The 24,650-nt window shown below is 43.6% G+C and overlaps 1 protein-coding gene and 1 pseudogene across 1 annotated transcript in view; one reads left to right on the forward strand and one right to left on the reverse strand.

Annotated features, from left to right (window-relative positions):
- The window catches only part of LOC127646988 (trinucleotide repeat-containing gene 6C protein-like), a 551,486-nt pseudogene that overhangs the window by 268,409 nt on the left and 258,427 nt on the right, over window positions 1-24,650 (forward strand).
- Window positions 1-24,650, reverse strand: part of LOC127646395 (septin-9-like) — a 121,381-nt gene that overhangs the window by 89,452 nt on the left and 7,279 nt on the right. The window contains exons 2-3 of the mRNA XM_052129987.1: window positions 18,354-18,612; window positions 16,684-17,033 (exon numbers count right to left, since the gene is read on the reverse strand). Of these exons, the coding sequence (XP_051985947.1) occupies window positions 16,684-17,033; window positions 18,354-18,612 (609 nt within the window). The remainder of the gene's footprint in view (window positions 1-16,683; window positions 17,034-18,353; window positions 18,613-24,650) is intronic.

Raw genomic sequence — 24,650 nt, forward strand, 5'->3', positions numbered from 1 at the left:
CCACGGCCAACGAGCCAACGCCCATGCCTGCCTCGGCCGACGCGCTGGAAGTCTCGTCCGTCCCAGAGCCAGCATTGTCAGCCTCGTCCGCCCGGAGGAGGAGGAGAAGAGGAAAGGCTTCTGCTCTCCATCCTCCCTGATTTTGCACAGCGCCGGAGCAAGAAAGCTCACTCGGGGAAATGGATACTTGCGCAGCCCCCGGGGCCAGCTATGTGCCTCCTGTCAGGGAGTACCAGAGCGGGCAGTGGGAGTTGTCTTGGGAGGCAAAGAGATCTATCTGTGTCTTGCCGAAGTGGTCCCAAATCAGCTGGACCACCAGGGGGTGGAATCTTCACTCTCCGCTGTGCCAAACACTGTGATATTGCGTCCGCCGTCGTGTTGTGGTTGCCAGGGATGTGAGTGCCGTGCAGCGACCTGAGTCATGGCTGACTCCAAAGGAGGAGATGGCGGGCGAGTTGTGATATATGACGAGAGCGCACGCCGCCTTGGCGATTTATGTACGCTACCATTGCGGTGCTGTCTGAACGGATCAAGACATGCTTGCCCCGGATTAGTGGGAGAAACATCCATAGGGCAAGAGATACAGCCAACAACTCTAGGCAGTTGATGTGCCAACAATGCCTGGGTCCTGTCCAGAGGCAAGCGGCTGCGTGCCCATTGTACACGGCGCCCCAACCCTGTTGAGAGGCATCTGTGGTCACCACGACACATCTGGACACCTGCTGCAACGCAGAAAGGCGCCGTAAGGTGCTGGCTTTCTCGCCACACACGGAACTAGAGCAAACACCGCTGAAAGGAGATGGGAGACGGGCAAACTGATTCACGTAGCCAAGTCGGATGATCCTGGACAGCAAGCGTGACGGATTGGGAAGTGAAAGCCATGCATCCAAACTCCACACGAGGGGCACTAACAGGACGATAGCTTTTGACGTACCGGGTGGGGCTTCGCGGCTGGGGGGAGCAGGTAATAGCACGTCGAGAGACAGGAGAGCGTCCCGAGGCTTGGGTGCTAAGAAAAGACACAAAGCACTTATCTCCCTTTGCGCACCCGGCAGGGGGCGGGTTAGAGACTGATGAAGAGGTTCTAGAGAGGCGTCTTTGGAACTCGTCAGCGCTGGCCTGCCGGGGCTGAGCAGTCGCAGGGCCGGAGGCGGGGGAACTGCGTCCGGGGAGCCAGGACTGTAGAGTTTTGGGGCCGGGGTGCCGTGAGAACAGCGCGCACCGGCTGGATGACCCAGGGTGTGAGGAAATCGCTCTTTATTGAGAATGTAACAAGGCAAATGAAACAAGGATTCTTCTCCTGGCCCTCCACCGGGGGATGGAGTGGTCTTGGTACCACCTCCGGAGCGAACGTCTGACTGTCTGGGTCACCCGTCTCAGGAGCAATTCGGAGCTTTCCTGGTCCTTGAAGGGGTCCTGGAGACGGGGGGCATACACCGCCTGCGAGGTGCTCGACGCTGGGGCTGAGAGCTGGGCCCGGTTTGAGGCAGAGCTACCTGTTGTTTAGCCGCAGTGGGATGCCCTCGGCGAGCAGGCGGGGCACGGGGCGCGCTGGCTTGGCAGCGCCATGGCAAGATGTGCCATCTGCTTCTTCACCACCGAAAACTGCTGGGCGAAGTTGTCGACGGTGTCGCCGAAGAGGCCAAGCTGGGAGACCTGGGCGTTGAGAAAGCATGCCTTGTCAACGTTGCGCATCTCGAACATGTTCAGACAGAGGTGACGCTCCTGGACCACGAGGGTGGCCATCGCCCACCGGAGTGCCTGTGCTGTGACCTTCGTGGATCTGAGAGCGAGGTCGGTGGCAGAGCGCAGTTCCTGCAGCACGTCGGAGACAGAACTACCCAGGTGAAGATTTTTGAGTGCATGAGTGGTGCCCTGACCAGCCTCAGACTGGGCGAGCAGACCCGAAGGTGACAGCCCAGACGAGTAATCAGCATCAGATGCCGCTGTGACACTCTCCGATGCAACGGTGAATGCCGGCTGGCCGCGAGGTGAGCCGCAATCATCCTGAGCTTGGACGGAAGCAGGCAAGCGTGCCGGGGGGCGGGTGGTTCGTGGGGACTTACCAGGCAATGAAAGCGCTGTCGAAGCGCCCAGGGGCATGTACTACACAGCGTGCAGAGAGAGAAAACACCAGAGGTGAGTGAAACAGTGGTGAACTCAGCTTTGCTGTTGCACAACCGTTCAGCTCCGAAGAAAAATTCGAACTGGCACTTGCTGCCCCACTTCCCTTTATACCCGTATGTCCGGGGGGGGCATGCAAATTCTGTCTGCCAACTTGACATTGGCCTTTTCTCAGGTTCAGAGGTACATTTGGCATCCCAGGAAGACCCCTTGTGTCACTTCATTCGACACAACGTCGAGTGAGTGACAGAAGGGTAACTAAAACTATTTATCAGCTAACATAGCATACTGATATACACATAGAGCTCCATACTCCCGAACTATACCAAACACTTTGTTACACTATTGTATGTTTTGTAAGTCATATGTTGTACTATGAATAAGAAAGCAGCGTATTTGCTTAAATTGATTCTGTATACCTGACATTTAGTATAAAGAGAAGATCGTTTAAATTATTTGAAAGTTACGAAGCAAGGTAGCTTGCGATTTGTCAGCATTAGCAGGCAAGATCAAGTTAGCTAAAATTACCCAGATCAATCCTTATGGCACTATATTTCGCATGCTATACAGTTATGTAAGCTTACCTGTCCATTAAGAAGAACGCCAATTCAGGGTCAGTTTTGATTCCCAAAATCGAATGAAGAAAACAAAAGAATCGAGGAATCAAATGCCCTGCCAATGTTCACTCTAGTTTTCGATCGACCACCAGCATGTTCCCGCTTAGCCAGATGGGATTCAGTAGATAAATGTTTTTTTTTTTTTTTTGGCTCACTAGAGTTTGTGTAGGAGTCGGTGTTATGCTGGGAGCAGGCCGTTTGCTGGATTCCATCTCTAAGATAACATTACCTAGTGTTGAAGTTTGTTCTCACTGTTGAATAGTGGAAGCACTGAGGCAAGGCTCTCGGGAGCATGCATTAAAGTCACATCCATTGGATTTTCCCGGCAAAAGCGACCCGCTCCTTTCCCACGAAAATGAGTCTACAGGCTTTAATAGGCAACCTAGGAAGTCCGGGAAGGGCTCATTTTTAAGTTGCCTTACAAGCTGTTCACACATTGGCAAAAAAAAAAGTGAATATTACATGAAAATTGTTACATATTGCACCTTTAAGTATATATATATATATATATATATATATATATATATATATATATATATATATATATATCACACACTACCAGTCAAAAGTTTTGAAACACAATCATTCATTATTATAATTGTTTTTCTTCACATTTTATAATAATAGTAAAGTCATCAAAACTTTCGAATAACATAAATTTAACTTTAACTGGGTATTATGTTGTGACTAAACAAAATCCAAAATAAATAAAAACTGTGTTATATTTGAGCATTTTCAAAGTAGTCACCTCTTGACATTTTCTCAACCAACTTCTTTAGGTATCACCCTAGGATGCTTTTTAAACAGCATTGAAGGAGTTCCCATCTATGTTGGCACTTTTTGCTTTTATTTATTATTTTCATAAGAAACATTTCAGTCAAGTGTTTCAAAAGTTTTGACCGGTAGTGTATATATATATATATAATGATACTGGTCTCTCTAATGTATCGATAACACCAAATACAGACTTAATTCTGTACACACGCACTGTCTTGTTGTTTCCAGCTCTCATATATGTGTAGACATGCAAGAAGAGCACTCACAACACCTGACTACGCAAGAAGAGCACTCACAACACCTGACTACTGTGTGTCAAGTCAAACTTCCTGTCATGCTGAGATATTGGAAAATGTGTTGAGTTGGTCCATCCAGATGCAGTAAGGACCAAATATTTAGATATACTGTATATACCCTGAAAACAAACAGTAAAACATACAGATGTGCTCGATGAATTTGCAAACTTTAAGTCACAAGCTACATTTGCATAAGCCAAACTCTTAGACAAGATGCCACAAACCTTGAAAACTTTGACAAATCTAGCAAAAATAAACAATTTCTCATAATTACCTACTTTATCCTATTTATAGCCTGATATATTCTAAACATAATGTGTGTCGAACAACGGAAAGCCGAAAGTGTCACGAACCCCTTTCCTCTGCCCCATCTCCGCTTCCTCGAGCATGCACCCATACACTCCGCGAGCATGCTCGCTTCCCGCTCCCTCGCTCCGCCCCCTTGAGCGCGTACGCTCTTTTCCTCCCTCGAGCACTCACGCTCCTTTTGCTATTACTGAGCTCTCGCCAGTAAACTCTCTCCCCTCTGACTCATGCTCGCTTCTCACGCGCACCAGCCTGAACATTATGACCACTTGCACTCACGCGCTTCCTATCCCCACACATTAGATTCACCTGCACTCGTCTCGTCACCTTCATTGTTCACACCTGCACCTTCCCCTATAAATACCCAGCACTTCCGTTTCACGGGTGTTGGTTATTGTATGTATTTAGATTCCCGTGTTTATGCCCCCGCTAGTCTCGTCTAGTTTTGACCTCCCCTCTAGTCCCCTCTTGCTACGTGTTTGTTTCATCCTGTTTACCCCGACATTGACCCTCGTTCCCCTCGACTACTCTCCCGGATTTGCCCCTTGTTTGTACTTTTGCCCGGACTGCTTTAATTTAATAAAGCAGTTTTCATCCGTCATTGTGACTGTCTCTACTTGTGTGTGTGTGTGTCGGGTTACAGAATAACCAACCCCACCGAAGACAGTCACAATGCGTCGCGCTGAGGATTCGCGCGGCTCACTAGAGCGGAGGAACTCGTCACATTCAGCGCAAGGAGCGACGGTGTGGAAGCATGATCGCAGCTCACAGGCCAGGGCCAGCAGGTACGTGCGATTTTTGATTTTTGTCACCCTGCGTCACCTGTGTCTGCCCCTGAGCCCGTTTATGCTTCCCATGCGTTTTTGAGCGCCGTAAGCTCTCCACCCCGGAGAGGTTTTACGGCTCTTCAGACGCTGACCAAGGGGTTTTTATGCGAGGCAGCGGTGGTGTAACCCATAACCCCGCCCTCGGCATTATGGACCCAGCGGCCCAACTCGTGGGTTTGCGTCAGGGAGCCAAACCGTGGAGGCTTATATTATGGATTTTTGTGTCCTGGCGTACCAGGTGAATTTTAATGAGGTGGCTCTGAAGACCATTTTTCAATGTGGTCTGAATGAGCCAACCTCATCATTAATGCCTGGTGGTCGCTGCCCCCTTAACCTGGCTCAGTTTATTGACCTCGCCCTACTGTACTCTGGTTCCTCGTTCACTGTGGGGGAGGCAGACACTGAACCAGCGCTCCACACCAAGACCCCCGTCTCGAAGCCTACCACGGCCCCAGTCCCTAAGCCTACCACGGCCAACGAGCCAGCGCCCATGCCCGCCACGGCCAACGAGCCAGCGCCCCTGCCTGCCACGGCCGGTGAGCCAGCGCCCATGTCTGCCACGGTCAGCGAGCCAGCGCCTGTAGCCTCGACCCCCCCTGAGCCAGCGCCTGTAGCCTCGACCGTCCCCATGGCCATGTCCCCTGTTGGCCGAAGACGTAAGAGAAGGAAGCGGGCCCCTTCTCCCCAGTCTCGTCTTGTGCTCAAGACCTCTGCTCCGCCCTCAGAGTCTTCCACGGCTCTGCAGACCTCTGCTCCGCCCTCAGAGTCTCCCACGGCTCTGCCGGGTTCTGCTCCGCCCTCAGAGTCTCCCACGGCTCTGCCGGGTTCTGCTCGCCCCTCTGAGCCCTCCTGGGCTCCGCCTCCACGAGTCTCCAAGGGCCCCTCCACGAGCCTCCTAGGGCTCCTCCTCACGAGCCTCCCAGAGCTCTACCCCTCAAGTCCCTCAGGGCTCCACCCTTCAAGCCTCTCACGGCTCGCCTCTCGAGTCTCTCAAGGCTCCATCCCTCGAGTCTTTCATGGCTCCACCCCTCAAGACTCTCACGGCTCGCCTTTCGAGTCTTTCAGGGCTCCATCCCTCGAGTCTTTCATGGCTCCACCCCTCAAGCCTCTCACGGCTTCGCCTCTCGAGTCTTTCAGGGCTCCATCCCTCGAGTCTTTCATGGCTCCACCCCTCAAGCCTCTCACGGCTTCGCCTCTCGAGTCTTTCATGGCTCCACCCCTCAAGCCTCTCACGGCTTCGCCTCTCGAGTCTTTCATGGCTCCACCCCTCAAGCCTCTCACGGCTTCGCCTCTCGAGTCTTTCACGGCTCCACCCCTCAAGCCTCTCACGGCTTCGCCTCTCGAGTCTTTCATGGCTCCACTCCTCAAGCCTCTTACGGCTTCGCCACTCGAGTCTTTCATGGCTCCACTCCTCAAGCCTCTTACGGCTTCGCCACTCGAGTCTTTCATGGCTCCACCCCTCAAGCCTCTCACGGCTTCGCCTCTCGAGTCTCTCAGGGCTCCACCACCCCTCAAGCCTCTCACGGCTTCGCCTCTCGAGTCTCTCAGGGCTCCTCCGCCTCTCAGGGCGTCCCCTCTCGAGTCTTTCATGGCTCCACCCCTCAAGCCTCTCACGGCTTCGCCTCTCGAGTCTCTCAGGGCTCCTCCGCCTCTCAGGGCTCCGCCCCTCGAGTCTCTCAGGGCTCCTCCCCCTCTCAAGCCTCTCAGGGCTCCCCCTCTCGAGTCTTTCAGGGCTCCTCCTCCTCTCAAGCCTCTCAGGGCTTCGTCTCTCGAGTCTTTCAAGGCTCCCCCCCTCAAGCCTCTCGAGCCTCCCAGGACTCGGCCACTAGAGGCTCCTATGGCTCTGCCTCCCGAGCCTCCTACGGCTCCACCTCCCGAGCCTCCCAGGGCTCGGCCACTAGAGGCTCCTATGGCTCTGCCTCCCGAGCCTCCTACGGCTCCCCCTCCAGAGCCTCCTACGGCTCCACCTCCCGAGCCTCCTACAGCTCTGCTCCCAAAGACTCCAGAGCTTCCTAGGGCTCCGCCTCTTGAGCCTTCCACGGCTCCACCACCCGAGCCTCCTACAGCTCTGCTCCCTAAGACTCCAGAGCCTTCTAGAGATTCGCCTCTCGAGCCTCCTACGGCTCCGCCTCTCGAGCCTTCCACGGCTCCACCACCCGAGCCTCCTACGGCTCTGCTCCCTAAGACTCCAGAGCCTTCTAGAGATTCGCCTCTGGAGCCTCCTGCGGCTCCGCCTCTAAAGCCTCCCTTGGCTCCACCTCCAGAGCCTACCAGGGCTTCACTCCTGGAGCCTTCTACGGCGCCACCACCCACGGCGTCACCTCCCTCGGCTCTGCCTCCAGAGCCTTCCAGGGCTTCACCTCTGGAGCCTCCTACGGCGCCACCTCCCCCGGCTCTGCCTCCAGAGCCTACCAGGGCTTCACTCCTGGAGCCTTCTACAGCGCCACCTCCCACGGCGTCACCTCCCTCGGCTCTGCCTCCAGAGCCTTCCGGGGCTTCACCTCTGGAGCCTCCTACGGCGCCACCTCCATGGGCTCCACTTCCTGAGCCTTCCAGGCTTTCGCCCCTAAAGCCTCCTTCGGCTCCACCTCCAGAGCCCACCAGGGCCTCGCCCCTGGGGCCTCCTGCGACTCCACCTCCCTCGGCTCCGTCTCCTGAGCCTTCCTCGGCTCTGCCTCCGGAGCCCCCCGAGCCTCCCTCGGCGCCGCCTCTTCTGTCTCTCAATTCCCGCCTGCCGAGTCTCTCACGGCTCCGCCTTCCAAGGCTCAGTCTCCCAAGTCCTCCACGACTCCGCCTTTCACGGCTCCGCCCCTGAAACCTTTCCTCACTGGGTCTTGCCTGCTCCCCTTGTTACCGTTCCTCTACCTGTCCTGTGGCCTCTTCCCTGGCCTCCGGACCCTATTCCTGTCCGGTGGTCACCTTCCAGACCCCGGACCCAGTCCCTGTCCTCCAGTAGCCTTCCAGACCTCCTGACCCAGTCTCTGCCCTATGGCTGCCCCCTAGACCTCCCGACAACCCGCCTGTCCACTATGTTCCCCTTGACCTTGCCTTGAACTGCCCATTGACCCCCATGGACTGTTTCATCTCCCTTTTGTGCCTTCTGCCCCTTGAGCTCACACGCTCGTTCTGCTCCCCAGCGAGCTCACGCTCGTTCTGTCCCCTCGAGCTCTCACGCTCGTTCTGTCCCCACGAGCTCACACGCTCGTTCTGTTCCCTCAGGCTCCTCGCAGGCCGAGCGGCCGTCAGGAGCCGTCCTATTCAGAGGGGAGTACTGTCACGAACCCCTTTCCTCTGCCCCATCTCCGCTTCCTCGAGCACGCACCCATACACTCCGTGAGCATGCTCGCTTCCGCTCCCTCGCTCCGCCCCTTGAGCTGCGTACGCTCTTTTTCCTCCCTCGAGCACTCACGCTCCTTTTGCTATTACGAGCTCTCGCCAGTAAACTCTCTCCCCTCTGACTCATGCTCGCTTCTCACGCCGCACCAGCCTGAACATTATGACCACTTGCACTCACGCGCTTCCTATCCCCACACATTAGATTCACCTGCACTCGTCTCGTCACCTTCATTGTTCACACCTGCACCTTCCCCTATAAATACCCAGCACTTCCGTTTCACGGGTGTTGGTTATTGTATGTATTTAGATTCCCGTGTTTATGCCCCCGCTAGTCTCGTCTAGTTTTGACCTCCCTACTTGTTACCTCTTAGCTTGCCAACTCCCCATCCCTCTAGTCCCCTCTTGCTACGTGTTTGTTTCATCCTGTTTACCCCGACATTGACCCTCGTTCCCTCGACTACTCTCCGGATTTGCCCCTTGTTTGTACTTTTGCCCGGACTGCTTTAATTTAATAAAGCAGTTTTCATCCGTCATTGTGACTGTCTCTACTTGTGTGTGTGTGTGTCGGGTTACAGAAAGGGACAATATAATGTGTTTTCTTCTGTTACACCTAACCAAACATCAATAACTAAGCAAGCTTAAATTGTGCAAACAGTAAAAAAAATGCAAAACTATCAACTGTTGTTTATTTGCACAGTTATATCAACAACAAAAAAGAAAGAATATAATTTGTTTGCACAAATTAAAAATTCACTTTAAAGAAATTTCAAGACGAATAAGTAATAATTAAATTACCAAATGTAGGTAAGGTAAATGCCATTTACACTTATTTAGAATAGTGTCATGCTATTTGCACCCTGTTGTAAATCTTGGCAGATGATTTGCACAGCATTGTAATATAGTGTAATCTAAAACAGTATATTATATAAAAACATATTCAGTGTATTCTAAAACAGTATATAATATAACAACATATTCAGTGTATTATAAAATAGTATATAATATAACAACATATTCAGTGCATGTATTAATGTGACTGAACTTAAATACATCTCTAGCTGTGGTACGAAACCCACCTGATTTTTCATGTGGAGAGAGAGAAAGACCATTCTCTTCCCTGTGCGCACATCATGAACCTCGCTCTCTGTCAGCCCATGAGATGCAGAGCCTCTGAAGAAAGCCGACACCCTTCTCTGTGCTGCCCAACATTTTATGAGCCCCGTGATCACCGCAAGTATATTGTGTTTACTTTCAGTTATATCACACTTCCCTTAGACATTTAGTTTAAAAGAGAAAACTCTCTGATGGCATTCAGCCACTGTCTGTCTTCACTTACATGGAATGAATTTGGGGAGAGGAAAGAAATTGGCAAAAGGTAGATTTGAATCCCGTCGCCCGTACTGATAGCCACGTGTCGTACTAATGTCACCACACTACTTCTTAGTGAAATAGGAGTCAAATTGATATACTAATATATTTATGCCTTTATTTAATGATTATATAATATTTTTTCATATTTTTGATAGATTCTATTGAACAATTTGAATGCTTATGTAGCCTATCAGGCAGGGTTGGCACTGGTAAAAGTATGCAATTTCTGAACTTCGAGCGTATCTGAAGCTGAGACAAAAGTAAGTGGGACATTTTAGATTTACATAACATCTCACAGATGTAACATTTAAACATTTATTATAAAGGGTATTATATTCTTATATTTCATCAAAGATGGCCCCATATATATCCACAGAGGTCTGGGCTAAGCTCTGAATATCCACTGACCCTAGATCCGCCCTGCTTCCATCTGTCTCATAATGAATAGCGCTTCAGAAAACCAACCATCTGAGCATCACTCTTCCACTATTGCAGGATTCAGATGCACGTGAGTACAATGGAAACAGAAGAAAAAGGAAAGAAAACAGTAATTGTTTCTCCCTTCTCCTTGCAGATTGCAGAAACCAACTCTCAATCACAAACACACACACATGCGTACGCACACACATGTTGGTGCAGCTATCATTATCAGGACTCTCCATAGACATAATGATTTTTATACTGTACAATCTATAGATTCTATCCTCTAACCCTAGCCCTAAACCTAACCCTCACAAAAAAAATTCTGCATTTTTATATTTTCAATAAAACATAGTTTCATCATCGTTTTTTTAAGCGATTTGAATTATGGGACACTAGAAATGTCCTCATAAACCACATTTATAGCATAATACCCTTGTAATTACCTGTTTGTAACCTGAAAAAAAAGTCCTCGTAAACCACTTAAACCTAACCTTAACCTTAACAAAACCTTAACATTCTGCCTAACACCTCCTTTTGTGTTCCATGGAAGAAATTAATACAGATTTAGAACTTCATGAAGGTAAATAATGACAGAATTTTTATATTTATAGTTTCATGAATTCTGTAAATTCATGAAAAGTCATTCTGCTTACCAATTGGGCAGGTCAGCACAAATTCAAGTTGATAATGGCTTTAATAGGACACGAGATGCTAGACACACAGGGCACATAGCGTGCTAGCGAGCAGTGGGATGAATAAAGCCATTCAACCTACAGTATAAACAGATCAGGTTATGGAATAGACAGGCCTTAATTTAAAGTGACTGCAAATCTAAAATTTAAACCCATCAAATCACTTGTTTGAAAGATTAAAGATAAAATACCTTAAAATTAAGAAAGCCAGCACACTTTTCTGTAACTTTATGGACACAAATTTAGGTGATTTGACCCTGTACATTCAACAGAGGGTTGATATCTTCATCACAATATATACAGTATATACACATGGCATAAACACTCAGACAATGTGGCTGTATAGGCAGTGGATCATTCTTGGCTGTGGTCATTCATTCTCCTCTATTTCTTTGCATTTAAAAGAAACTTCTCTGGCACAGAAAGCTTCTTCTGCACACAAGTGTGTATTGCATGCCTTTACTTGTATGTGTACTGTCAATGTACACATGCATGTTCCTGATTTTAATGTGTGTGCGTGTGTGTGTGTGTGTGTGTGTGTGTGTGTGGTTTGTGTTGTTGTGCATGTATTAATGATGAGGGGATGGGGTTTTGGACAATTTGAGAGGCAGGGGTAGTTACTAGCTTAATACTTGTCATTTAGCTGACATTTTATATCTAAGTGCTTTCTAATTTGCTACACATGTGCACAGACCCTTTGAAGCAACTAAGATTAAATGTCTTGTACAAGGGCAACAGAGATCTCATAAACTTTGAAGAAACCTTACTTATATCATTCCAAATACTATTCATTAGGCAATTCCTTGAGGCAACATAATGCATTATCACAGGAAGTACTGACAAATACTACATCCTTTAATACAACTTCTGCTCTTACAGTCTGCTGTAGGGGAAACACAATGAAACCACAGACATTAGATGATTCAAATTAAATTTGCACAGCTTTTGAGAGAACACTGAAATCTAGAAAGCAGGCTTGAAACTCACTTAAAAAACAAAATTGTGATCAGAGAGTTTATAGTATAGACTAATGGCTAGTAGTTTCCAAGGTCACTGGCCACTGTGGCTAGTAGTTTCCAAGGTCACTAGCCACTAGAGGGCAAGATGAATACCATTAAATTTGCTTCTGCAGCGGCTCCAAGTCGCTCGATATTCACAAAAAACTTTAAATCCAGGAAAAACCCTGAAAACGTCACCTGACAAAATGGCAAGTAAAAGTGACAAAGTTACCCACCACTGATGATTTTAACACACTTTTGGGGGTCTGCCTTTGCTTACAGTAAAGGCAGAATTTGCTCAACTTGGGGAGAGATGTTAACTTAATATGTGCCTAAAGAACTTAGTGACTGTCAGTGTCATGATTCACTGTTGTGTTGCCTTGTGCATATCCTCCATCTTCTGTTTTTCCTGGACAACACTTCACAAAATCCGTGTGACTCTTCCGTGACTCTGTGCTCTAAGCCTCCCACGACACCGTGTTCCAAGCCTCCCGCAACTCCTTGCTCCAAGCCTCCTGCAGCCCCTGACATGCCTGAGTCTACAACCTGATTCTGCTCCATGCCATGTCACAGCCATGTCTGAGTCTGCTCCATGCCATGTCACAGCCACGCCTGAGTCTGCTCCACGCCATGTCACAGCCACGCCTGAGTTTGCTCCATGCCAGGTCACAGCCACGCCTGAGTCTGCTCCAGGCCATGACACAGCCACGCCGGAGTCTGCTCCAGGCCGCGTCACAGCCAAGCCTCCCGCGACTCCTTGCTCCAAGCCTTCCGTGACTCTGTGCTCTAAGCCTCCTGCAACTCCTCGCTCCAAGCCTCCTGCAGCCCCTGACATGCCTGAGTCTGCTCCACGCTATGCCACAACCACGCCTGAGTCTGCTCCATGCCATGTCACAGCCACGCTTGAGTCTACTCCACGCAATATCACAGCCATGCCTGAGTCTGCTCCACGCCATGTCACAGCCACGCCTGAGTCTGCTCCACATTATGTCACTCCTTGCTCCAAGCCTCCCGCGGCCCTTGCCTCGAAGCCTTCCTCGGCCCCTTTCTCCAAGTTGAATGATCTGCCACGAAGACCCTGCCTCACAAATTGTCAGCGAGATTGGGCATACTAAGATGGCCACTCGAACACTTCTGGTGGCTCTACCTCCTGCTGACAGTTTAATGTTGTGTCAGCAATCCAGTTCTATTTGTATATCAGTGGTTGCATACCCATTGTAATCTCTAATACTTAAAACAAGACTTTTATGGTTTCTGGCTATTAGGTTAGTTACACACATAAACATCTAAAAAAGTGCTGGTCTAAGAAAAGAGAAAGCACCTCTCCCATCTGGCCCCAAATATAGATACAACTGACAACTTATTTGTAACATTTAAAGCTCCTTAGATAAGCAACTTCCTTAATGATGACAATTTACTGTAAACTTTAAATTATGTCTGGCATAAACATCCTCTGTGTTTTATAGTTTCAGGTACAAATGGCATTAAGGTTTTGAGATACTCCTGAGCATTTATTAACTGCAGCTGCACTGAATTATATGACCACTTCCCTTCTCATTCGGAACAGTTCTCTTCTGCCTCAGGTCTTCTGTGATCCTGAGTTACCACAGAATGTGGTATATTACTCAGTGTGCAGGCCGTCTGACTCTGAAGCACAGCTGGACTGAAAGGCTTCAGTCCAGACGGAGTAAAAAGCCTGTGTCTGTCTCACAGCTTTCTTCCACTCCTGGCTCATTTGCATATTGCTAATTTCTCACAGACAGTAAAGGGCCAAATGTTCACTGTCCAGCAGAGATCAAACACAGAACAAAATGGCTTGGAGCTCAGGTGAAGGGATTTAAGACACAAAAAGTCAAAATCACAAGTGCAGAAGTGTGGAATAGGGATGGGCGGATCGATCCTAAAGTATCGATACTTCCGATTCTCATGTTGTATCGAAAATATCGATCCTCACACAAAAATATCGATTCTAAATAATGTATTTATTTTTTTAACTAGGGGTATTACTATTTGGTTATCACAAACAATAATAATAAGCTTCAAAGTTAAATTAAATGGATTAGGCTATATTAGCAAATACTTGTGCACGATGGGAACTGTTTCTCCTTCCACTCATCTTAACATTCATAAATGCTGAATGACACAAGCAGACAAGCGCTTGCGCCGTCACAAGACTCGTTCAAGCAAAAGGGATCAGCGCCATGTAGAGGTAATGATAGAAAATCAGACAAAGCAGAGAAACAGCATACATATACGTTGTTTTTCCTCCTATCAGTTTTAGGATTTTGAGTATGCCCACATGAAATAACTGATGATACCTGTGGCCTCCAGAACAACGAGCATTTGACCCGGAACTTTTTCAATCTAATAACGCAATGCCGCAGCATAGTTGAGTGAATTGTGCTTAATCTTTATTATTAAAAAAATTGTACAGAGATTCTCTCTAAACGCGCACGGAGATGCACTGGGAACACTGGCAAGACACACAGTCGGACTGAGCTGATCCACCAATCAGAATGTTCATTTCTGATGCGATTGGATAATAGCCAACCAATCATATTTTGGGTTTCAGTAAGGGGCGGGACATTTCCAGCATCTGATACACAAGTATCCCTGGATAAACTATCATTTGCACTGCATATTTATTTCCCTGCTAAACGTAAATATATGTATATACATTTAAATGTACTTATGCAATTAAACTTTGTGAAAATACTGCATGTTATGCACCCCTGCTGCCCATGGTGCCTTTTTCTCGTGATATCAAATAAGTTAAATTTATATTTCTAAGTAGGAAAACAATTTCACAAAAAAGCACATAATATTACACAAATAAATACAAAAAAACATACATTTTTATGTAGGATATATGGTAATACAAGATAAAAGTGTTAACGTGAACATTACTACACTCATATTAATGCTTAACAGTTTATTGTGTATTATGAATTAGTTTATTAGAATAATAATCAAGTATTAACAGTTTTCATAGTAGAATAATAAAAGGAACAATAATGACACCTATTAATATAAATACATATTTAACATGAAGTTACTATACCATTGAACCCATTGCTTTACAACAGTAATATCGTAGTTGTAACCATGGTTAATTGTGTGGTAACTATGGTTTAACTAAATTCCATGGTTAAACTATACTGTTTTATTGTAGTGAAATGGTAAATGTTTTGTAAGTGTAAACAAAACAGAAGACTAATCATTTTCTGTTTAGGCAAAAAAACTAAAAATTATAATAATATTGACTAGAATAATGACTAAAAAAGTTTTTGTAAATATTGGTATCGGATCGGAAAGAAAATAAGTGGTATCACCCATCCCTAGTTTGGAAGACTGGGAGAGCTGCCTCAATAAGAACATCTTTGATTTATATGTTGCTTGTGTAGCTGAATCCACATTGTTGTAAACTCACACACATCTCCAGTGTTTCGTCCTTCCTTGGTATAATGAACCTGTGTACATACTAAGGGTCTGGTTTCAATAAGTTTAATTCCCTGGGTGAAAGTCTCAAGGTGGCATAGTTGGCCATACTTTAAAATACAAATTTTGTCCTTTAACTAAACATTGCTGGTATTGGGGGTATACATTTTTTAAATGTATACCCCCAATATACAAGGCTACATTTGAATGGCTGTCAATATAGAAAGATTCTAAATGAAGGCAGATGCTGTTGTTACGCCATCTACCAGCAGGGACGTAGGCACCATAATACTGGAGTTCCTATGAGTAAAGCTCTGTAAAGACATGCAGTGGACTTCATGTCTGGCCATATCTTTTGAAAATATCTCACAGATTAGATATATTGCCAGTAAAAATATATTACTCTAATGAGACAATGGATTTTTTTTCTTTGTCACTAAAATGCATTGGAGAGTGTTATACAAACTACAGCATTGCTCTGTAAATCATTAACCAGATAATGAACGATCTATCAGTGTAATAATTCTACAAATCAAATTCACTCAGACTGCTAACAATTTCTAAAACGTCATTCTATTTTGAAAACGAATGATTTTCCATGCCACTAAACATGAACATTTTTAATAATTTTTAATATGAACAGCAGCAGTTCTCTTTGCATCATCTCATTAACTAAATGAATGATGTATCAAAGTATGAATCAAACACAATCAGACTGCCGACAGTTTTTTCTTTTTCGAGCAGAATATTTATTATATCCACATATAAGATTACAGACAAATCATATTGAACAGTGTTCAGTAAGTTTGTCATCCCTTTTTAGGGAAATTCTGTGTTATATTATAACATTTTTTGCCAGAGTGCAAAACAAAAATTGTAGCCTCCCACATAAAGACACAGGCAAGTGGTTATCTACCACGGCTAGTGCCTGCTGCTTTTCATAAAAAAATACTGGGCAGTCAAATTCAGTTTTGCTCTCATTTTTACATATGGCAAAGCATTAAACAAAAGGAATTAAGGTTTATTTGGGAAACTAGAGCAACATTTATCATAAATAAAGTGAGATAGAACACATAAAAAGACAGTATATATGAATAAAACCATTATTGCAAAATTATGTCACCTAATTGAGATTCATGAACCAAGCTGAAAAGATTTCTAATGTTTCCCCCCACTTTTCAGATCTTTCCTATGCTCCTGTCAACCAGAAGATGCAAAATAGACAGCAAAAATGTGACCCCTTGGATCCAACCACAAAAGAATAGAGCACATCAGGACAGACAACCAATGCAAAGACTGGTAAAAAAATAACTTAAGAGCACAACTGCTGTTTCAAAAACATTGAATTTACTTAGAAATATTTGAAAAATTGCTATCAGTGACAGTAGAAAATTGTCCAACTGTGAGGTTTTCTTAGAGCATCATTTCACAGAGAAAGTAATCTCTCAGAAAGCATTTATCATTGGCTTTGTACTTACTATGTCCATCAGCACCAGGGGATTTCCGGCCGGCACGATTAGGTGATGGACACCTTGCCGTAACTGGTGAATGATGATGACTATCATGACCTCTGATGTCTGTTGCTTTGGTGACACTGATTTCAGGCTTTCTCGCCAATCCTTCCCCAGGGGTTGGTGGCTCACTCCTCCTGAAAGTGGTCTCTGGGAGTTTAGCACTGGCATGTGGAGCAATGGTAGATGCTGCACGTATGATAGGAGCAATGGTCTCCAGTGTCTTGCTAAAGGTGACAGAGTGCTTCTGCATCTCAGGAGTCTTGCTGTAGCCCAAAACATCTGGCCTCTTCAGACTAAACCGAGATGTGCCAGGACTAGGACACAATAACACTAAGGTTACATTTCAGTTTTTATACAAACTGGGACAAATCTGGGACTGAATTCTAAGAACAGACTTGAATCTAGTGATAGACTGATATATCGGCCAGGGGTGCTTTTCCCATACAATGACGTAACTAACTGCTTCACCACCATAGTTCAGTGCATCGTTAGAGAGATGAACTAACTAATCACATCTGTTTTCCGAAAGCATCATAACTATATCGCACATCCATCATTCCAACCATGTTGGTTTAGCTGTCATTAATTATATTACTCAGGGGGTGGAGTAATAAATTCTGCAAACATTAAATTAAAATAGCTCATTTACAAGTACACCAGAAAGATGTTTAATGGGAGAATGCTGCTGATGATGCAAAAGTAGCATGCATTTTGTAATGCAACAGATGCATTGCGCTACAATAGAGGGGTTTCCCTCTACGAATTTCCCTGCAATAGATTCGGTGTTCCAATGAGGCACTTGAGCAAATACGTACATGCACACTCTTCAAAAACATATTAACAGCACTTAAGCATTAACATAACACATAAAAGTGGTCTTCTCTGACAGAAATGTGTGATAAAGCACTTTATCTTTACAGCCTGCACTCATGTTTACGTAACTTTTCACCGCAACGTGTTCTGTTTGCGAATGTTCGTTTGAACTACAGTTTTGGGAAACGGCAAATCGTTGAACGAAGCTGTTAACGATGGGACTTGCGACCATGGTGGTCTAACGATACTTTTGGGAAGTGCACCCAGGTCGATTTATCATCAGATATTTGGCCATTTTGAGATTACCAGCATCGGGAGATATCTGTTAACTTGGCAGATTAACAGAAGTATTAACTTCCCCTGATATTTCCAAATCAACCAATAGATTTTTTTTTCAGATAGGAAACAAAAATCTGTTTTCAAGGCAAATTTGAGTAAATATTGCCTTAAATAAGTGTTTGTATAATTTTAGAATCTGATTTGCTCTTTTTAAAATGTAAAGTGTGCAATATGAATTCTTATTTACCAAATTTTGTCACATAATACATCATGTTCTGTCTTTTAATGAACATTAAAGCTAGTTTGCTGATGACTTAAGCTAAACTGTTGTGAATCAAGTTAAATATTATTCATGCTGTGAACCACAGATCTGGGTCATTAAGTTATCACACTTACCAATGATTTTTCACAGCAAGACCACATAACCTAAATTGCCAATGAAGATAATGCTACACAAGATAGTTTGGTTTCTCTATAAATTCGTTCCAAGAAATTGGCAATGAAGTGAAAATCGCAACTACACACCATATATTAGTTTGTACCTGGGAGAGCCATCAATGGCTTTGCCGTTGTTGTTAGATGAGACGTCAAAGCCCAGCTCTGTCCTGTGTGGTTCTGGGGTCCTCGCTTTGGGCCTAGAAGTGTCAGGGGGCTTGGTGCCATTGGAGCCCAACTCATAATATCGACCACTTGTTGGGGAAATAGCAGAACGCTGAGAGTTGGACGGTGTCCTGCGTGTGTGAGGCAAGGAGGAGTGTGAGGTGGAGTCCACATCCTCTACTTCAAATGAGCGTTTCAGGGCTGGAGGAACAACATAGATTACACACTCTCAGTGTGGCATTCATTGCGTGAGATTTCCAAGAGTTCTAATAGTCAATAGTCAGGTTTAGACTGAACCATCAACTTACAGAAAAAGATACAGGGTTCAATTTACAAATGAATTAAAAAATACAAAAGAAGCTATTCATTTTTAATCAACATTACACTATTTTATAGTGTTAGCACAGTATAGGAAGGCTGAGGGGATACAGACTGTGGGGCACGATGCCCAAGCCCACAGCAAACCTTTTGCAGATGGTGAGAGTCAGAGACATGGTAACCAGTGTGCCCTAATAAACCCAGATGGGTTATGAAACACCATTTATTGTTTTAATAAATTTTCAGTAGGGTGGAACAGCCAAATTCAGTGCTCTGGCCAAAGATCAGGCCTAAAACAGCAAATTTTGGTAGCTACATACACACATGGCTAGATGATACATACGGTAGAATAATTATTAAAATAGTTTATATTTATAGAACATACAATGAATATACTTTTTGTAAGGAAAAGATTGCATTGTCCCATCTGACCACACTTGTATGTACATCTTCAATGTATGTGGTTCTACTAGGTTAGACCTGTTGCTCATATTTCAGGCTCTGACTCAGACTGCTCTTTTAAAATATAGGAGCATAATTATTCAATTACGTAGTAGTTATTGCCTTTGTCTGCTTGGTGATGAACTAAATAATGTAATCCATAAATATGTAACTAATCTTATATTACACATTCTAAAATGTAATGTAATTCAATTACAAGTATTTTATTTTTGTAATCTGATTACATAGTTCAAATGACACGTAATCCATTATTACCCAGAAATGGAAATCAATGATTGTAAAAGAAAGCTAAATTCTGAATAAAAAGTTGAGTGAAATAGGAGTTCAGTTTCATGCATAATTTACACCTTGTATATTTTATGAACTCTGTAAAAATGCTTTTCTCAGTCGAATCGATTTGAACTGATTCACTTGACCCATAACTTTGCTTTTACCAAAATGAAAATGCAAAACCTTGAGTGCCAAAACATGTTTTTCTTTTTTAAACATCTTCTAGTGTAGTACATACTTTATTAGTCAGATAATGATGTTGTTCTTAAATTAATAAAAGATCCCTCTAATCCAGTCACATTATTCCACTGCAGTCAAACAATACTTGTCTAAATTAAGTATTAAATATAATAATATGATGAAGAGCCAATGAACATTGTTGAACAAGTCAGCCATCAACAAATATTTGACCTTCTATGCATAACCCTTGACCTTTATTGCTGATTCTACCCAACAAACACCCACGGTTTATTATTATTATTTTGTTTGGTTATCAAAACCGTTCTCATTCTACATCTGTACTTATTGTAAAACTCTCTATTTTTTGTGGGTTTTTTTTTTTGTGTGGCCAACTTTCTATTTAGTACCAATAATACTCTAAGCTCCTGATGAACAAATGTGAGAAAGATACATTAACACTCTTTGGTCACATTCTCTCAGTGCATCAGAGTAAATCTCAGTCTCTTTTTTCATACTTGTCTGAATGCAGATGTCTCATTAGGGTGGCAGAGCCATGTTTCTGTTGGAGTGTTGAATGTCCCTAGATGCTTAGAGGAGTCTGTTATTTAATTAAGCATTTGACTTGACCTTCTAAGATATGACAGCTGAACTGAAGGCAAAAGCCTCTATGCAATACCTTAATAATGTGAAAAATAAAATGCTTGGGAGATTGCTACTATCCTTAGAGTCTGTGTAATTGTATGAGATTAAATCAATGTTTGCCTGTCTGTGCATAAGTGTAACAAAAGTAGCAATCCAGTTTCTTATTTATCCTTTCCTCATTAAATAAACTCAGCAAAAAAGAAACGTCCCTTTTTCAGGACACTGTATTTTAAAGAATTTTTTGCTGAGTTTATATTATTGTCTGCACCAACATCTGCTCTACTGTAGCCTATATGTCATCTCAGACAGAACCAATGAACACCTTTCATAAATTCTTAATTGATCAGTATGTCAAAGTACTCACATCTATTAGCTCTGTTTGGACTGACCTGCTGTGTCTTTATGGATGATCTGTTTTTAAGTACTCATTAACTTCCAGTATTGTAATATTTCCAAAGTCAAAGCAGGATAATCCACTGCATATCTCAGAGAAACACATACTAGCTACACGTTGTCACGTATTCGACACAATGACGATAGAGAGATGGATCATATAATACAGGTAAGTTTATAAACGAATCGGCTGGAACACAGTATTAAAACAGGTAAAATGATCAATGGAGAGGTTCTTGAAATGCAGGATGGTCTGATAGTAACTGTGGGTTTGTCTTACAGGTTTCCAGAGCACACACACAAACACAAGGGAGAAGACGAGGAGACAAAGGAAGACTGGATGATGATGTGGATGGCTGGATGATTGGATCGAGGTAAAAATGCTGGTGGAATACAATAGAAGCATGTAGCAGTTAGGCTGCGAAGAAAGTAGTTTGTAGCATCAGACGAGGCCAAACAATGACTGAGGGTGTGTGTGCTCTTTGTATAGTGCTGGTGATGAGAGCTGATGAGTGTCAGATGTGCATGATTAGTATTCTGGTGAGTGTGAAGGCTGAGTGAGTGAGGGAGAGCCTGATGTGGTCGTGACATCTGTATGGTACACTCCAAACACAGACAGATGGATTAATACAAACAGTAAAGTGTCCCAGAGCTGTTATAATAAATGTCAGCACTCTTGAACTGCTGCTTGTCCAATCAGATTGGAACTCTTGTATAAAGATAAAATATATTCACTTTCAAGCTGCATTTTCAATCCATTTTTTGTACAGTTATTTGATTGTGTTGTGAATACCAAGCTTGTCTGCCAATCTTCTTTTTAATTAAAAACTTTAAAATATTCCCTATTTTAATGCCAAAAAGAAAAGGCTGTATAGGCTTGTGTGACAATTTAATTTGACCTTTTAGTTTAATGGCATCTGAAACAAATGCTTAAAACACAGGACTTGCTGAAAGACAGTAAAAGTTTCTCACATCAACAACTCATACACTTGATTGTAAAGTTACTAGCTGTCTGTAATAAACTTTAACAATAAATAAAATCTGAAAAAGCGTGCTCATTTGAGGCTCTTAAATCCTGTATATATTGTTAATCAAATTTGGATTATGGGAAAATGGTCAAAATAAAAATTACATTCTTAAAGTTATCACATGCATGTCCAAACCACTAAAAATCCCACCACCCAGTTGCTTTTTGACTTGGGAGAATACACTATCTCTCTCTAATGTTGGACCAGATATTCCAGTCACAAACTTTCCCTAATACTGTACATATATCAGTTTGCCAAAGTGCCTAAAATATTCACAGTGCTTTGAAAATCCCTTAAAAATGTCTGCACTCTTCAAACAAAAGAATAAATTATGCTTGTTATAATACCATATATACATAAATACATACATCCTACATGGCAAAAATGGTCTCTCAGTCTCTCCGTATAAGTCTCTCAGCACACCTCAGCAAAGTCTGACAACTGTCTAACTGAATGGAAAGTCATCCCTTTCCAGACCACCTTGATTGTGACATCCATCTCTCTTTAATACTAAGAAAGACCAGAACAGAATACCATTTACACTTTAACAGCAGCACAATTGTCTTTTCTGTATCTCTCCACCATGAGATTATTCCAAGTGTTTATAGAAAAAAACACTTCAAGAGATGCATAACCCATTAGCCTCTCAGAGAGCGGTGTTCTAAAACAGTATGTGTTTAAAAAATACATGGACTAACATTTAATGCTGTGTCTGCAGCTGTTTGGTTTTGCCAAGCACAGCCCTAGAGCTCCTCTTAGCATTGGTTTCTGAAGAAAAGCCGACAAGCTTTTGAGGAATATTGGGTGAACTCTGCTTGTCCACCCCACACAGCTGGGAAGATTTAAGTAAAAGAAAAAGAAAAGAGGAACAACCAGGGGCATGTCCAGATGCCCCCCTCCCTAGGATTTGATTGGCCACCCCAAAATCTAAACTGTGATTGGTCATTTCCCAAGTTTGAGCTGCTTCAATTAAATGATCTTTTTCTCTGTTTTTTTATTTTTTATTTCAAACTTAATTTTTTTTTATTTCTGCATTAGTTATTTATAGCTTAGTTTTTAGTTAATTATATAAGTATAACAATAAAAGCCACAAGATATGTTTTTTTTTTTGTTTTTACTGTTATTATTTCCCCCTTTTTTTTTGTTATTTCACCTATTAGGACTTTTAATTTGAAGATCCACTGAAGAACGGGATAGTGAATTAAAGCAATCAGCACACCATATACATAACATTTAATGAGCCACAGTGTTAAAGGAGTTGTAAAGTGAAAATGTTCCTATTTAGTTTTTGGTTTTTGATCTAATAGCCTACCTGTTTTGTAAGGGCACAAGATCAGTATTGTTTATTAGTGTTTATTAGGGGGCCAAGCAGCGAAGAACCCTATTGTAATTGTATTAATTTTCTTCTTTTTCTTCTTTTTTTCTGCCTTAAAAGTGTCTGGTCATCAAAGACTGTAAGTCGTGGAGATACTAAACTTGGCAGGATGATCCTAAATCCCCCTTCTTCTGATTCAAGCCCTATAAAATGTATGTCTCCGATTTCATTTCCATCTATAATTTTTTCCAGCATTTTACATTTTTTGCTCCTGCTTTCAACTCGGAAATTAAATGCCGCACTGCAAGAAACAACCTGCTGGAATTCCGCAGGAATGCACCTCTATGTCCCTGCACCAGTGCTTGAAGTGAACAGGCCAGTACTCGCATCTATGCCAACTAAATAAAAAGTGTAATGCTGTACATTTCTGCATATTTCATCATCTTATTCTGGCCAAGAACCATTCATTCATTCAGATATTAAATGTCTGAATACTTTCCCACGTGATGTTTTGGGGTGTGTATAACATCTTTAAAAGATACGATGCCACATTGCCATGAACGTTGTAAACTTTAGCAGGTTCTTTATCATATTAATGTGTTGGAGTTAAAAATAAATTTTATCATTTTTTTTATTAGAAAGTTGAGACTTCTAAATTATATTTATTTCCTTTATTTCCTTTTATAATGTAATGCAATTATTCTTAATTCAAAGTATGTCTCTTAAGAAAAGAGCATCATCTCTCCAACTCCAAAATACCACAAAATTGCACAGAACTGCTGGGTTCATATTAGCAGTGTTCATAACATTTATGCAGTTTCAAGAGACACTGCATACATTAACAATTATACTGAAAAAAAGAAAATGCTATTTGGAGTCTTCTGTGTTTTGCAGTGTTAACATTTAATAACAGGTAATTAATTACTTAGCTAAGTAACATTAGGCTATTAAAAATTATTGAAAATGAACATATTATTATTATTATTATTAATACCAGGGATGTTGAGTCAAACTTCATGCAACCCTTGAATGAGTCTATGCCCCACATGGGCCACACCAGACAAAAAAAGTCTGGACACACCACTGGGAACAACAAATAGAAAATCTTTTCCAGAGCAATACGAGAGCCTGTCGTTGTCCAGGATATACATCATATAATGAGTTGTTAAGCTGGAAGAAAAGCTTACCGTTATAAATTCCTTGTTGTCAGAGGTAACTTCTCTTCAAGGCACAGCGATATTCAGAAATCAACACCAGGCACGACTGAGTCAGCCGAAGCAACAGAAATACCAAACAGACCTCTGCCACACACACAAACACAGGCAGACAGAAAGTGAAAGGTTGACAACAAACAATGAGCAGGGACGGATTATGACTTACAAAGGCCCTGGGGCCAATTATCTCCAAGGGCCCCCCTCCACCAAAAAGTTAAGTGGGGGGTTGGGTGGGGGCGGGGGGTTCGTTGTTCAAGCCCAAAACTTTTTGGGTGGAGGGTATCACCAAACTAGCTTGTGCAGCCATGTCAAGGGCCCCCTGGTAGTCTAGGGCCCCTGGGCACTGGCCCCATTGGCCCGGTTGGTAATCTGTCCGTGACAATGAGCATTCTCATGGAAACAGTTGTGGGAGGCTGT

Source organism: Xyrauchen texanus, chromosome 7, assembly GCF_025860055.1.
Source record: "Xyrauchen texanus isolate HMW12.3.18 chromosome 7, RBS_HiC_50CHRs, whole genome shotgun sequence".
NCBI lineage: Eukaryota > Metazoa > Chordata > Actinopteri > Cypriniformes > Catostomidae > Xyrauchen > Xyrauchen texanus.